This window comes from Onychostruthus taczanowskii, unplaced genomic scaffold (genome assembly GCF_017590055.1).
Source record: "Onychostruthus taczanowskii isolate IOZ18803 unplaced genomic scaffold, ASM1759005v1 scaffold22, whole genome shotgun sequence".
Classification (NCBI taxonomy): Eukaryota; Metazoa; Chordata; class Aves; order Passeriformes; family Passeridae; genus Onychostruthus; species Onychostruthus taczanowskii.
The window spans coordinates 8,883,161-8,895,740 of NW_024499462.1; the positions used below are offsets into that span (position 1 = coordinate 8,883,161).

Below are 12,580 nucleotides of genomic sequence, written 5' to 3' on the forward strand. Positions count from 1 at the left end.
TGCAGACAAACAAGCTTGTCCACATTCGGATCCACTGTAACAGAACCAGATCCCTCTCCTACCTCAGTTACCTCCCTTCCTCTTCCACCTTTTACAGCTCACAGTGAAGGTCCTCCTGCACCCCACAGCTCTTAAATCACACCCTTGCCAGTTCCTGACACCCTTGGCCTCAGCTCTGATGAAAGTAAAAAAAGCACCTGTTTGCTCCTGTTCGCCTCCCAAAACAGTGCACCACCTGCCTCTGCAGGAGCAGCCTTTCTGTCCTACAGCTCCCCCAAGCCTTCCTCTCCACCGTGCCAGGGCACCATGAGTGACTTGTGCTGGAGCTGCAGCTCCTTCTCTTGGAGTATTTGGGGAGAAGTAAAACCACTGCTGATATCCGTGTGCCTCTGTCTGCCCTCACCCGGCTGGCTACTGCTGGGAAACCAGCTTTGCTCACTACAAGCAAAGCGTCCTCAGTCCCCTCCCACGAGGATGGGAATGAAGAACTGGGGAGTGAGGCAGGGCTCTGCCAGCCTGAGGCACAGCACAGCCCTGATGTGGGGCTCCCAGACCTCAGCCAAGACAAGGGGAAGAAATTCCATGGGAGAGGCACTTGTGCCTTCACAATGCTGTGGCTCTTTTTTTCTCCCACTTCTGGCAGCTCACCAGCTAATGCAAGGTGTAGGCTGGGGGTGGCCACAGTGCCCCACGACAGATGTTGGGACCACATGGAGGCAGGAGAGCAAGGAAAAGGCATATCCAGAGCTGTACTGGAAAAATCAGAGCTAGTACTGGAGAAGTAATGTCAAGGTTCAGAACAATTGTTGCCAAGCTTCAGTTTCCAGTTCAATAGTACAACAAATTGATGTTTTGGGCTGTGAAGATCCAGGGCAACAATTCACCTATGACCAGCTGGTCCATATAATATTTTTAACAGTCAGACCCAATTAAGAAATCTGAAGGTCAAGATTTGAAAGTTTTTTACTAGACGGTCAATGGCTTTTTAGCCTGGTTACTTCTAAATTGGGTAGAATGTGCTTGTCCAACTGCAATTTCTCAGCTAGCAGCAGGACATGGAGATTGTCCTTGAAATGTCATGTAAAATGATTTGTATTCTCAGTAATTCACTTCTTTGAGGTTCTGATTGTTGATATATTACTACCAGCAGAGTATACAGCATTACAAAAGAGAACAACACTTTGTACCTCAAATGTCTTGACTTCAAAGCATTTAAATTTTATAAACAAAGAGACATAGCCTCAATCTAGCACCAAAGAAAGCAATTTATGTAAGCAGAAAGTCTGGAACAAATAATTAAAACACGAGACTAAACAAAAACATTTGTGAGTTTGTTGAAACAACTTTGAAATATAAACTCATTTTTTCTGTGTATATTTACTTGCACTTTACCTAAGGGTGTGCTTTCTTACTTGTGTTGCATCTGGAAGCACATCAGTGGTAGCCACGTGAAGCTCTCTGCAGGCTTTTCCTGGAGTGCCCCAGCCTCATTCCACAGGCAGTCTGGATGTGCCACCTCTCTGACAGTGTACAAACGTTTATTCTAAACATCCAGGTGAAAAATGGCAGTAGCACACCTGCCATCCCTCTGCTTTTCTCAGAGTCACTTCTTCATAGGAAGTACCTCTGTCTTCTGTGACCTATTACAGTTATGCAGGATTTCTAAACACTAGTTCCTCAAAAAACTCTGCTGGACGATACACTCAGCTTCAATATCTTCCATCACACCTCAGGAAGCCACTGCTCACGGCAATGTACAGCTGCGGCTGGGAAAGGCACTACTTTACTAATTTGTCTCATCCCGCAGGAGCTGAAGCAGCCGCTCAGGGACATCGGGGTGCAAGACGCACAGCGGCAGCGTTGGGCCTGCAGGAAGGTGGGAGGGCAGCTCAGGCACCCGGGCGGCACAAGGAGCCGGCGGGCACCCGGCCGCTGACCCGCGCTCCCGCCCGGGCCCTCACGGCACAAGGAGCCGGGCCCGCCGCTGCCGCGGGCGTGGGGCGCCACCTGGCGGGCAGCGGGGCCCGGACACCGAGCGCTGTGACCCGGCAGGACAGCGATGGAGCGGGACACCGAGCGCTGTGACCCGGCAGGACAGCGATGGAGCGGGACACCGAGCGCTGTGACCCGGCAGGACAGCGATGGAGCGGGACACCGAGCGCTGTGACCCGGCAGGACAGCGATGGAGCGGGACACCGAGCGCTGTGACCCGGCAGGACAGCGATGGAGCGGGACACCGAGCGCTGTGACCCGGCAGGACAGCGATGGAGCGGGACACCGAGGGCTGTGACCCGGCTAGACAGGGCAGATAGGGATGGAGCGGGACACTGAGTGCTGCCCCTGGGCCGGACAGGCACAGAGCAGGACACCGTGCTGTGACCAGGTAGGACAGATATTTTAGCCCAGTAGTGAGAGGCAAAGCAATGCACCATCACCCCCTCTCTGGCTGGCTCTACCTGAATGACACCACGGCTTCTCAATACCAGCAGATCAGACCCATCACAAAGTCGACAGCATAGATCAGCCCAGGTAAGCCCAAGAGATTTCAGCTTCTCATATTCCTGCTTTCAAGAAAAGAACAGACTATTTTTTTTTTTTTTTTGGTGGCAGAAGTGTATTTAATAATTTTTATATACAAATTAAGAGAATGCACAAAAAAAATGTTATTGTATCCAAGTGAAATAAGCCAAACCAACACAATTTAATATTTAAAAAATACTACAGAGATTAAGCAGCTACAGTGGAAAGAATAAAAAGCTTTTAAGTTCCATTTTTTGCAAAATTACATTCTAAATACTACCTTGCATACACGAGTGCAACCCCCAGTGCAAAAAACATCCAGTACAAAATAGTTTTAAACCCACATATTATCATCCTGCAATGAAAATAAATTCACATTTGAAGAAAGCCATCACATTTTTTCCTCTTCTCTAATGAGATTATTGCACAAAACAATTGTGTGCTTTTTCCCACAATCATTGATACTTTACAGCCTTAGTGATTCCAAAGGCAATGGTGTGAGGTTCCAGCATTTGTTGCTGCTCAAGCATGCCACATAGAACATACATCCTGCTTTATACGAATGAAATGCCTTGAGCTGATCCGCTGAATTCTTTCCTTCTCGTGCATAAACCCCAACAATAATGACTTTGCTGCACTGATTAGGCCTTGTGATTCTGTGGTGACCAGTTCTGACTGATGATGACGATGCATAAGAAATCATAATCCAAGGAATACCCAAGGTGGGCTGACTTCACAGGATCAACATGACAGAAAGGCATTGAAACCTATTTCTCACTCAAGCAAGCTCACTATACTGATTATATTCTCAAAGTACAAAACCAGGCCATATATTGAAAACTGAGCTGTATTCCTCACAGAACCAGATCCCAGAGCAGCACGCTTCAAGTTCACAGTTCCATAATAATAAAAGTCCTGAGATCCTTTGGTTGGATTGAGGTCCTATTGCCAGGTAGAGCTTCAGCAGCAGCCTAACTCAACCTAAAGCAATTTACTTAACCCAAAAGTCAAATTGTTTCACTGAAGCAGGTAAGGTAGAGTTTATTTTTAAAAAGCAGTCTGAGACTATAAGAAAGACCAAACCAGAATTAATTTTTAAGAAACCCACAGCTGCTCATTAAACCTACTGGATAGAATTTAACTGAGGCACAAAGAAAATATCAGCGTTGTTGCAGAGAGCCTTGAGAGCACTGGTCAGTAGTATTGCTTCAAAATGAGACAAACAACAGAATAAGAATTTATTAGCACCAAAGGAAACACCACATTTCTCAATTTATACCTAACCTCCAAATGCAGAACCCCTGCAGTCAACTCCACCACCCATTCCAACAGCCGAAACATCCAAATACCAAGGACAGTATCAACACTACAGTCAGGTACACCCTGGGTGACTTTAGCACTTCTTGCAAAGCACAAGGGGACTCTACCAAACCAGTGTGACTACCACGGTGCTGGTTACAACATGCTTCAGTTACTATTTTATGGTTTTAATCAATATTATTCAATATAAGTATAAAAGTTGGACCAAGTTAAATAAAAAACATGGTTCCATAGGTGCTACTTGTGAGATAAGAAATGTTTGGGTGTTTTTATGATTCATTTTTCACAGCATCCAAGTTGTCATGAAGGGTAGGGCAAAAGGTTAGGACAGCTGGCCACAGTCAGTAATGACGATCTTTTTGGAGGGCTTTCCACTCTTGGAACCAAAGCTCTCAATTTTTTTCACTACATCCATTCCTTCCTTTACATGCCCAAAAACAACGTGCTTTCCATCTAGCCTGTAAAACAAATACACAAAGGCAGTTTTACTTAAAACAACATAAAGTGTTAGCAGATCTTCACAGCTCTCACCTGCTGACCAACTCTATGGCAAAGGCTCAACTGCCCTTCAAGTGACATGAAGCTTTATAAGATGACTTTAGCTCTGGACCTTAGAAACATTCTGAGGGATAGCAGCCTTGTTGCTGTCACAGCTCTTCCCCCCCCAAGTAACAAAACCAATTTATTTTCCATTGGAATGAAGTAATTTGGAAGTAACAACAAAAAAAAACTAACCAATCAAACAAACAAAAAAATATCAACCCACAAGCAACACAAAAAAAACCCCTAAGAAAACCCCAAACCCTTCAGATTCAGGCATAAATTAATGAGGTTAATCTGCAGGGCTGAGAACCTACCAGTCAGTTTTTGCAGTGCAAATGAAGAACTGGGATCCATTTGTGTTGGGTCCTGCATTGGCCATTGAAAGAACACCTGGAAGAGCAGCAGCAGCTCATTAGACTGGCATAACTAGTGTGCAGTGCAAAAGACAATTTTCCTCTGCACATTTAGGCTAAAGATTGACAGAAGGTGTAATGGTCTCACAGTATCTCCAAATAATTTCTAATGCCAACTTCTTGCCTTGACTATTCCCTCCTGCCCAGCCTCCCTTGGCTCCAGAGCAACAGTGTTAGTAAGATAATTAGCTGTACATGCCCTGAATGCAATTAACACCAGCTAACCTCTCCTGTGGTTCAACAGCAGCAGCCTCCTAGGACAAGGAAGTAACAATGCAAAAAATAGAGACTATAAAATTAAATTAGATATTCTTCTGTATGGCCTTTCATTTGCTTTTTCTGGTGTTAATTTCAGCTTAAAAGGATACACTTATGTTACCTATAAATAAGAAATTCCAGATTGCTTTGTTTTACTTGTGCAGTAATCTTCAAGTAAAAATTGATGTTTACGACTTATCAAAGCAGTAATTTCACCTTTGGAGAATTTTAAAGCCTCTTATGGGCTGGCATATATTTGTAGAGCGATCCACAAATAAGCATATGACAGGTACAACACACTGTTAAATTTCTTTGATACTTCTGTAATTACCAAGTGACCCACAAATCTAAAAAAACTTATTTTTTTTAAAAACACATCTTCATAAACAATGCTTTATTATAAGTTATAGTCTTCAGAAGGTAAAAAGAAGATGTTTATTTACCAGGTCCTACATGTTTCAGTATGAAATTTTCATCTGGAAATCTACTGCCATAAATGGATTTTCCACCGGTTCCATTATGATTTGTAAAGTCACCACCCTGAAACAGAAACAGGTATTAACTCTACTAACACACATGGACTATTTAATATCAGAAGTAATGCTATTACAAATACACACTCTTGCCCTAATTTAAAAGTGACAACATGAACAAATTTTCTTCAGGTTAAGGATGAGCATGGCCACTCAATTTAGAACTAGATGAAGGTACAGTCAGGCTAAAAGTAGATTTCTGCTCCAGACACTGCTGATATTCTCCGTTACCAGCCTTTCTTCCAGAAGTGATGCAAGAAACAGCAGTAATTTTAAGAAATGCCTCAAAACCAAATCACCTGAGTTCATTACAACAGGCAAGACCTCCCAACTCCTGTTTTCCCCCTCCCTTCTTCCAACAGGTACAAACAGGTTAGGATTTCCATTATCACCCTTTGCTAGATCTAGGTTTTGTTGTTTGTTACACCAGAGCTACGTTAAGCTTATGTTAGCTGACTCCACGCTGCTTGCCAGCAGAGATGTGACCACCTGTCTCAGGTTAAACACAAAAAACAGGTTCAAACACAAAACGCAGCCACGGTGACTCGCGAAGGTGGCTCCCAACCACATGCCATCTCCTCTGCAGGAGTGACACCACCTGTGCCACCGAGAACTCATACCCAACAGGTACTGCATGTGACCTTCAGCTTCCCCTCATCACCCTGAGTAACCTCCTACAGGTGCTGTCACAGCTGCTCCTACGCAGTCCCAGAACTATGTGCTGCGTGCCACGTGGAGACAGGGAATTGCTGAGTCCCGGATATGATGGCCCTCAATTAGGCCATACCAACTGCCTGAATCACGTTAACAATCCATCTCAACAAGCACACAACTCACTGCTGTTTTCTCTCACTTGAAAATTGCTGAAACCTACGACAGTATTTCCACTTCAGCAATGACCTCTGAGTAATTCCTAAACATCAATTCATTATCTCACTGTACCATAACCAACCATCTAGTATCCTGATTTCCAGTCCATCTGGGGGGCCAAAGCAGGGCAGGCAAGCAGAACAGACTTATATGGAATTTCACAAATTCGTGACAGAACTCAAAGTAGCGTTTGTATTTTTGTCATTTTTCTGTATTTCTGATCCCACAAAGACTTCTTAACTCTTGTCAGTACCACAAAACCTTAGTTTGCATTTGAAAGGCATGAAAATAGGTCCTTTACAGCACACCTGTCCCTTTTTTTCTTCTTAAAAATAGGTCATACAACTAGGGCCTCTTGTTCCAACAGATGTGTTTTTTGCTTAAAAAAATAATTGAGGATGGGAGACGATCACAGTCATCAGTTAACAAATAAAGCGTGCTTACTTATAACCTTCAAACTTTGTTAAAATTTTCTCAGATATTTTACAAAGCCATTCAACAATGCAATGTTGTTGAAATGCACCCTTTTTTAAGGTAAGAGAGGACCACCAGGAATCCAGTGAACTACAGCAGCTCCATCCTGCTCATCTGCCAAGCACAGTATAAAAAGAGGCTTTCAAAAAGCTTTGTTGTTATTTTAGCTGCTGTTCTTCAAGAAAAAAGATGTTAATATGCATGGGCTGTTGTCCAGAATTTCAAAAGATTTGTTCTGTAAACCAAAACAAAATCCACTTCAGCTGCATCACCCCAAAAATCAACCCAGACCTTTTGGTTTCCCTGTCTCCTCCATATTACAGAGACATTAAAATAAAAATACTAAACCACACTGTCTATTGTGAACAGATTATTCTACTGGGAATAAGGAATGGACACGCTGTTTGTCAGCTCACTGAGAACAGTATGGTGATTGTCATTCTGCCCATAACTGTTTCCCCAGGCAAGTGCCATGTTGTCAGCTCTGCCCCACACTAAAGTACACTGCTCTGCTAGAGCAGAAAGCCTTCAGACAGGCTTCTTCTGACCAGCTACACACAACTTACATTTATTTGTACAGAAGATGAGCTAAGCAACAGCCATTGCAAAAAAATCAGAAATGCAAGTCATGCTGTCACTTCTTTGTTGTTTTGTTAGCAAAGGTTAGAGCAGTGCCATTTGAAATGTTACTACTAGTCTGTTTCTAGAAGTATGTAAATAATATAAAAATAAATTTAATTTAAAAAATTTAAAAACCCCCAACATTACCTGGCACATAAATGAAGGAATCACTCTGTGAAAAGTGGATCCTTTGTATCCAAATCCTTTCTCACCAGTACAAAGAGCTCTGAAGTTTTCTGTGGAAACAAAGCATGAAGTATTATATTCTGCATCACGTGTGGCAATACAAACACAACCAGATTAACCATGTCCCAAGATTATACGCTTCAAAAACTTGACTGCATCTTGAAAGTATTATCAGTCTATCAGTTATTTCCATACTTTCAAAAAACCCTGGTATAAAGCCAAGAAAACAAAGCTTATTTATCCTCAAGACAGGGTACAAACATAAGTCCTTTCCACCTCATCTCCCTTTTATTTTGCTGTGACTCCAATTCCTCAACTCCCCCCACCTTGCCTGTAGTCACAGGCTTCATTTTCTGACTTTTAAGCCTTTGTTCTTTACAGCATTTGTGGGGATTATGTCTTTTTTTAAAGGATATTTGTCTACTAGGAACTAAAAAGTACAAGTTTTTTTTTAGAACCACTAAATAATCAGATGAGGAAGGAAACAAATGATAAACCACAAGAACTTTCTAAAATGAATTCACTAATCAGCTAATGACCAGTAAAATAAAACCCCACATACTCTTTGGAAACTCTAAGAAAGACCACCCCCCTTTGATTTGCCCTTCCCCATTTGCTCTGGGGTTTGATCTTAATGCCAGCTAGTGTGGTTTTAAACATATTTAAACATATTTATTCAGCACTGTCAACCCAATATACGAACTGTACTATCTTGGTACAACTTGCAAAGTGAAACTATCTGGAAAAATAAATTCCATCTCCTCACTAACACTTCCTGTCATATTTCTCCATATAACAAATGGGGATGGAACATGAAAAAATAGTTGTAAAGACCTCCTCATTCCTGCAAATCACAATCTACAACTTAAGTATTTAAGTATGAAATGCTGAAGATGCTGCCTTACCTGCTGTCTTTGGGACAACATCAGCTTTCAGCTGTTAAAGAAAAATAAACAAATTCATAAGTCAGCCCTTTCAAATGTACATAGAAAAACATTTACATGGGAGACTGGTACAACTGAACCCTCTTCCCAAAGTGGTGAGTTATCTGAAATCACAAGCCATCCAGAATTCCATGAATGCCTCTAAACTTTCCAAGCATTTGGCCAGCAATGAAAAATATCCCCTCAAGGAAACTTTTGGCCAGTTAATGAAGAGCCACTTGAGCAGTGTCTAATGATTTCATTGATCAATACATAATTGAGCAGTTACTAAGAAGAATCTTCACTATGGACCCCAAGGATCAGAGTTTGGATACAACTAGAGAGACCAAAGTCCTTCCCCACCCCCTGCACAGAATCAGCTGTTGAAAACGACAGAAAAGGCAAAGGCAACAGAAGAGCAGAAATTGTACATCAAAAACTACTTATGATGTTACATATGCATTTGTAACCAACAAAAACTTCCAATTTTGACTACTGTACATCTTTTTACTAATCTTAAAAAGGGACATAAAGTGGCCAAACCAGCCAGCCCGAAGTTTTACTTAGCTGCACATCCTGACAGTGATCAGCAGCAGATACCTACAAACAGCATGGCTGCAGTAAGAATTTAGTGTTCCTTCCCTAGGCCACTCTTCTCAGATGGCTACAATTTGCAGCTGAAGATCACCACAGCTCAGCCAAAGATTCAAGGAGATGCTGCAATGTATTCTGATTTTCTCTAAACTGGGAACACTAAAAAACTTTAGCATAGAAATTAAATTATACCATAAGAAATACAGGAACATTAATGTTCTTTTTTTTATAATACCTCCCAGATTTTTCATTAATGAATAAGGAACTTGAAGAGTAATATTTTTTACCTATGTCTCTCTGAAATACTACCTTCTGAGAGCACAACAGCTGGAACAGTCCAATTTATTCACATGCTAACACTACCAATAAATAAAAATATACTGGGCTCTAGTCTCAAAGGAACCTCTTTTAGAGAGCATTCTCATTAACTACATTTAAAAAAAATTCTACAATACAGACCCAAGGTGGGTGCTGGAGGCAGAAGGCCACACTAACTTCCCTCAGCAGGCAGCATGCCTAAGAGCTTCATTCGCTCTCCAGTGCATGGTTCTGGAGCTCAGAATTGCCATACACACCTTCCCATACACAACGCATCTATCTGAGGCACATGCCAGCCCTAGGGTCACATACACATAACGTGGCACACGGCGCTCACAGCGCTTTCTTTTTTTCTTTAAAAACAGAGATTACAGAAGTTTTCTTCTTCAGACCTTCTTTACACAGCCGAGCATTTCAGAGATGGAGTTTTTAAGGATGGAGCCAGCTGGTACCCGGCTCTGGAGCTTGCTGCCATCCCAGCAGCGCCCTTCGCTGCACGTGGAGCCGGAGGCCCGAGGAGGAGGAAACTGACGCCTCAGGATCCGAAAGAACCGCACAACGAGCGCCCAGCACAACACAGGACGGAGCTGGAGGCGCGGCTGAAGGGCTCCACGGGCCGGCTGCCGCAAGAGCAGCGTGGGACACCGGCGCCGCTGGGACACCGCTCGCCCCTCTCAAGCCAGCGATACACGACAGCAGCGAGTCCATTCTTGCTCACACTGCTTATTTCTGCTTACACACTATGCAAGTGACCTTCCTTCGAGGCTCCCAGCCACACCAGGGCCGTGCCCTCCGCCCCGGCCGTCCCACGGGATGCCTTTAGGGACCGGCCGCGGGCACAGCTGGGCCGCGGCTCAGCGAGAGCAGCGCCCGCTCCAGCCCCGGTCCGAGCGCAGCCCGCCCCTCCTGGAGGGGCCGTACCACCGCCCTCACGCCCCGGGAGAGGAGCCCCGAGGGCAGCCAGGCAGCGGCTCTGGCAGGGGGGCGAGTCCCGGCATCCCCCGGGCCGCTCTCCCGCCTGCACCGGGATATGTGTGTCCTCGCCGCGGGCCCTGGAGCCGGCGCTGCCCGCCTGCCCGCCCTGACCTTGCCCGCTCCCCAGCCGCCATGCCCGGGGCCAGGCCGCCCTCGGCTCCGCAGCACCGTCCCCTGGGCCCCGCGCCGGGCGAGCTGCCCGCAGCCCCCGCGCCCCTACCTCCAGCACGACGCGTCCCAGCGGCTGGTTGTCGGCGCCCACGTCCAAGTACACCACCGGGTTCGGCGAGCCGGCGCCGGCCCCGCTGCAGCCGCGGGTACCGGCCGCCCACATGGAGGCGAGCCCCGGCGGCGGCAGCAGGTCCCCGGGCGGGCGAAGCAGGCGTCGGGCGGCGCTCAGCGCCAGCATCCCGCGGGCGGGCAGAGCGGGCGCTGCGAGTCACGGACGGACAGACAGACAGACAGACACAAGGACGCGTCGCCGCTGCCCCGCGGCCTTTATGTGCTCCGCCGCGGCGCCGCAGCGCCCGCTGGCGGTGGCGGCAGCAGCGCAGGGCGAGATGGCGGCTGGGACGGCGCGGGCTGAGGCGGCCTGGGGCGGCCCAGCCGGCTGAACGCGGGGCCCAGGTGGTGCCCAGCGGGCTGAAAACACAGGATGAAGCTGGAGGCGCGGCTGAAGGGCTCCACGGGCCGGCTGGGGGCCGGCGGGGCGGAGCGGGCTGAACGCGGGGATCCGGCAGCCAGTGCCCGGGACCCCTTGTGCTCGCCCCGGCTGCCCTCAGTGCTGCCCCCTCCCCGCCACCGCTGCACAGCGATTGTTCGGGGCTGTTTGGGAGAGCTCGTTTCTCCGTTTGCGGGTGGGGTTTTTTTAGGGTTTTTTGCACATTTCCTCACAGCCCCCTTACCCCAGGGACCAACAGAGACGGGAAAGTTTCTAAAATTTCATCATTCCACACAACGGCTCCGGAAAGCACCTTGGCGGGGAAGGCCGCGCAGCTGTCACAGGTGCGGGATAATTGGGATAATTGGGATCAGCGGGGACACGGGAGTCACGGGCGGCCCGTCACTCACGGGCAGCAGCCCGGCAGTTTCGGCACTGACGCAGCTCGAGGCGGGCGGGTGTCCCTGAGTCACCGCAGCGCGGCCCCGGCCCCGCTCGGGCCGCAAACCTGCCCGCGGCATTACAGAAGAGAGCAACAGCAGTCCCGGCTTATATAGTGAAGTATTGTTCATGTTTTATATGAAAATAACACATATAATTTTAAGTTTTCTTAATTTAGATTTCTTTAACTTAGATGAAAGTACTCAGCACATATGTCAGTCATATTTAGATATTACTTTGAATTCTCCAGTTTCTATCCTGATTCCAGGTATAAGTACTTCCAAAAGTTCTTCAAATTCTCAATGCCATACGATGTGTAAAAAAAAAAAAAAAACAAGCATGATTCTAAGAGTTTTCACATTTCTTGTATTATAAATTAGAGTTATTCTTATGAAGGTTACAGTAATGCAACCAAGTAAACTTTCAATCCCACCTAAGTTCTTTGTGTCAAGCAGCTTAAAGAGCCTTCATTGGTGACATTCACTGGATCAACAGAAAGCTGTCAATCAAGGCACTGCCTTGACCACAAAGATCAGGGCAGAACTCTTATATGCAATTACAAACAACTGAGAATTCCTGGATGAACACAATTTTTCAGGCACACATTCCAGAGAGTCCTTTAACTGCTGATGCTGTAGGGATGACTATAGCAGGTACCATGCTCTGGAACTACAGAACCATGTAAAGCTATGTCAGAAGGTCCATCTTGTCCTGAGGGTCCACAGAAATGCCTAAGGAGGAGTGAAAATGGGGAAGAGGGTTGTTTTATAGGGCAGTATGCTTTCAACCTGCTACTGCTTTCACTCCAGAGAACTTCCTGAGTTGACTTTGGTATGTAGCCATCTTTTTTTAAATTTTGTTGCTCCTCCCATGTACTTATCCACTCATTGGACTGGTTTTAAATCAGCAGCTTCCTTGGTGATGAACTGG

At 45.9% G+C, this 12,580-nt stretch overlaps 2 protein-coding genes across 2 annotated transcripts; both read right to left on the reverse strand.

Annotated features, from left to right (window-relative positions):
- Nucleotides 1-2,682: 2,682 nt before the first annotated feature.
- PPIF (peptidylprolyl isomerase F) lies at nucleotides 2,683-11,072 on the reverse strand. The gene is made up of 6 exons (XM_041405003.1): nucleotides 10,769-11,072; nucleotides 8,644-8,674; nucleotides 7,700-7,788; nucleotides 5,498-5,594; nucleotides 4,698-4,773; nucleotides 2,683-4,298 (listed from the first exon to the last, which is right to left on the reverse strand). Exons 1-6 carry the CDS (start codon nucleotides 10,955-10,957, stop codon nucleotides 4,163-4,165), a joined length of 618 nt encoding a protein of 205 aa, XP_041260937.1. The 5' UTR covers nucleotides 10,958-11,072; the 3' UTR covers nucleotides 2,683-4,162.
- Nucleotides 11,047-11,730, reverse strand: LOC121336192 (predicted GPI-anchored protein 58). Its single transcript, XM_041405117.1, has 2 exons — nucleotides 11,552-11,730; nucleotides 11,047-11,482 (listed from the first exon to the last, which is right to left on the reverse strand). Exons 1-2 carry the CDS (start codon nucleotides 11,728-11,730, stop codon nucleotides 11,047-11,049), a joined length of 615 nt encoding a protein of 204 aa, XP_041261051.1.
- Between the last annotated feature and the right edge of the window lie 850 nt (nucleotides 11,731-12,580).

Excerpts from the sequence above, each read along its gene's own strand:
- PPIF (XM_041405003.1), bottom strand. The coding sequence starts at position 10,957 with ATGCTGGCGCTGAGCGCCGCCCGACGCCTGCTTCGCCCGCCCGGGGAC. Across the intron at positions 4,774-5,497 it reads ACTGAAACATGTAGGACCTG|GTGTTCTTTCAATGGCCAAT; the intron begins GTAAATAAACAT and ends CTGCTCTTCCAG. Across the intron at positions 4,299-4,697 it reads TGCACTGCAAAAACTGACTG|GCTAGATGGAAAGCACGTTG; the intron begins GTAGGTTCTCAG and ends TTTGTTTTACAG.
- LOC121336192 (XM_041405117.1), bottom strand. The coding sequence starts at position 11,730 with ATGCCGCGGGCAGGTTTGCGGCCCGAGCGGGGCCGGGGCCGCGCTGCG. Across the intron at positions 11,483-11,551 it reads ATCCCAATTATCCCGCACCT|AAACTTTCCCGTCTCTGTTG; the intron begins GTGACAGCTGCG and ends ATGAAATTTTAG.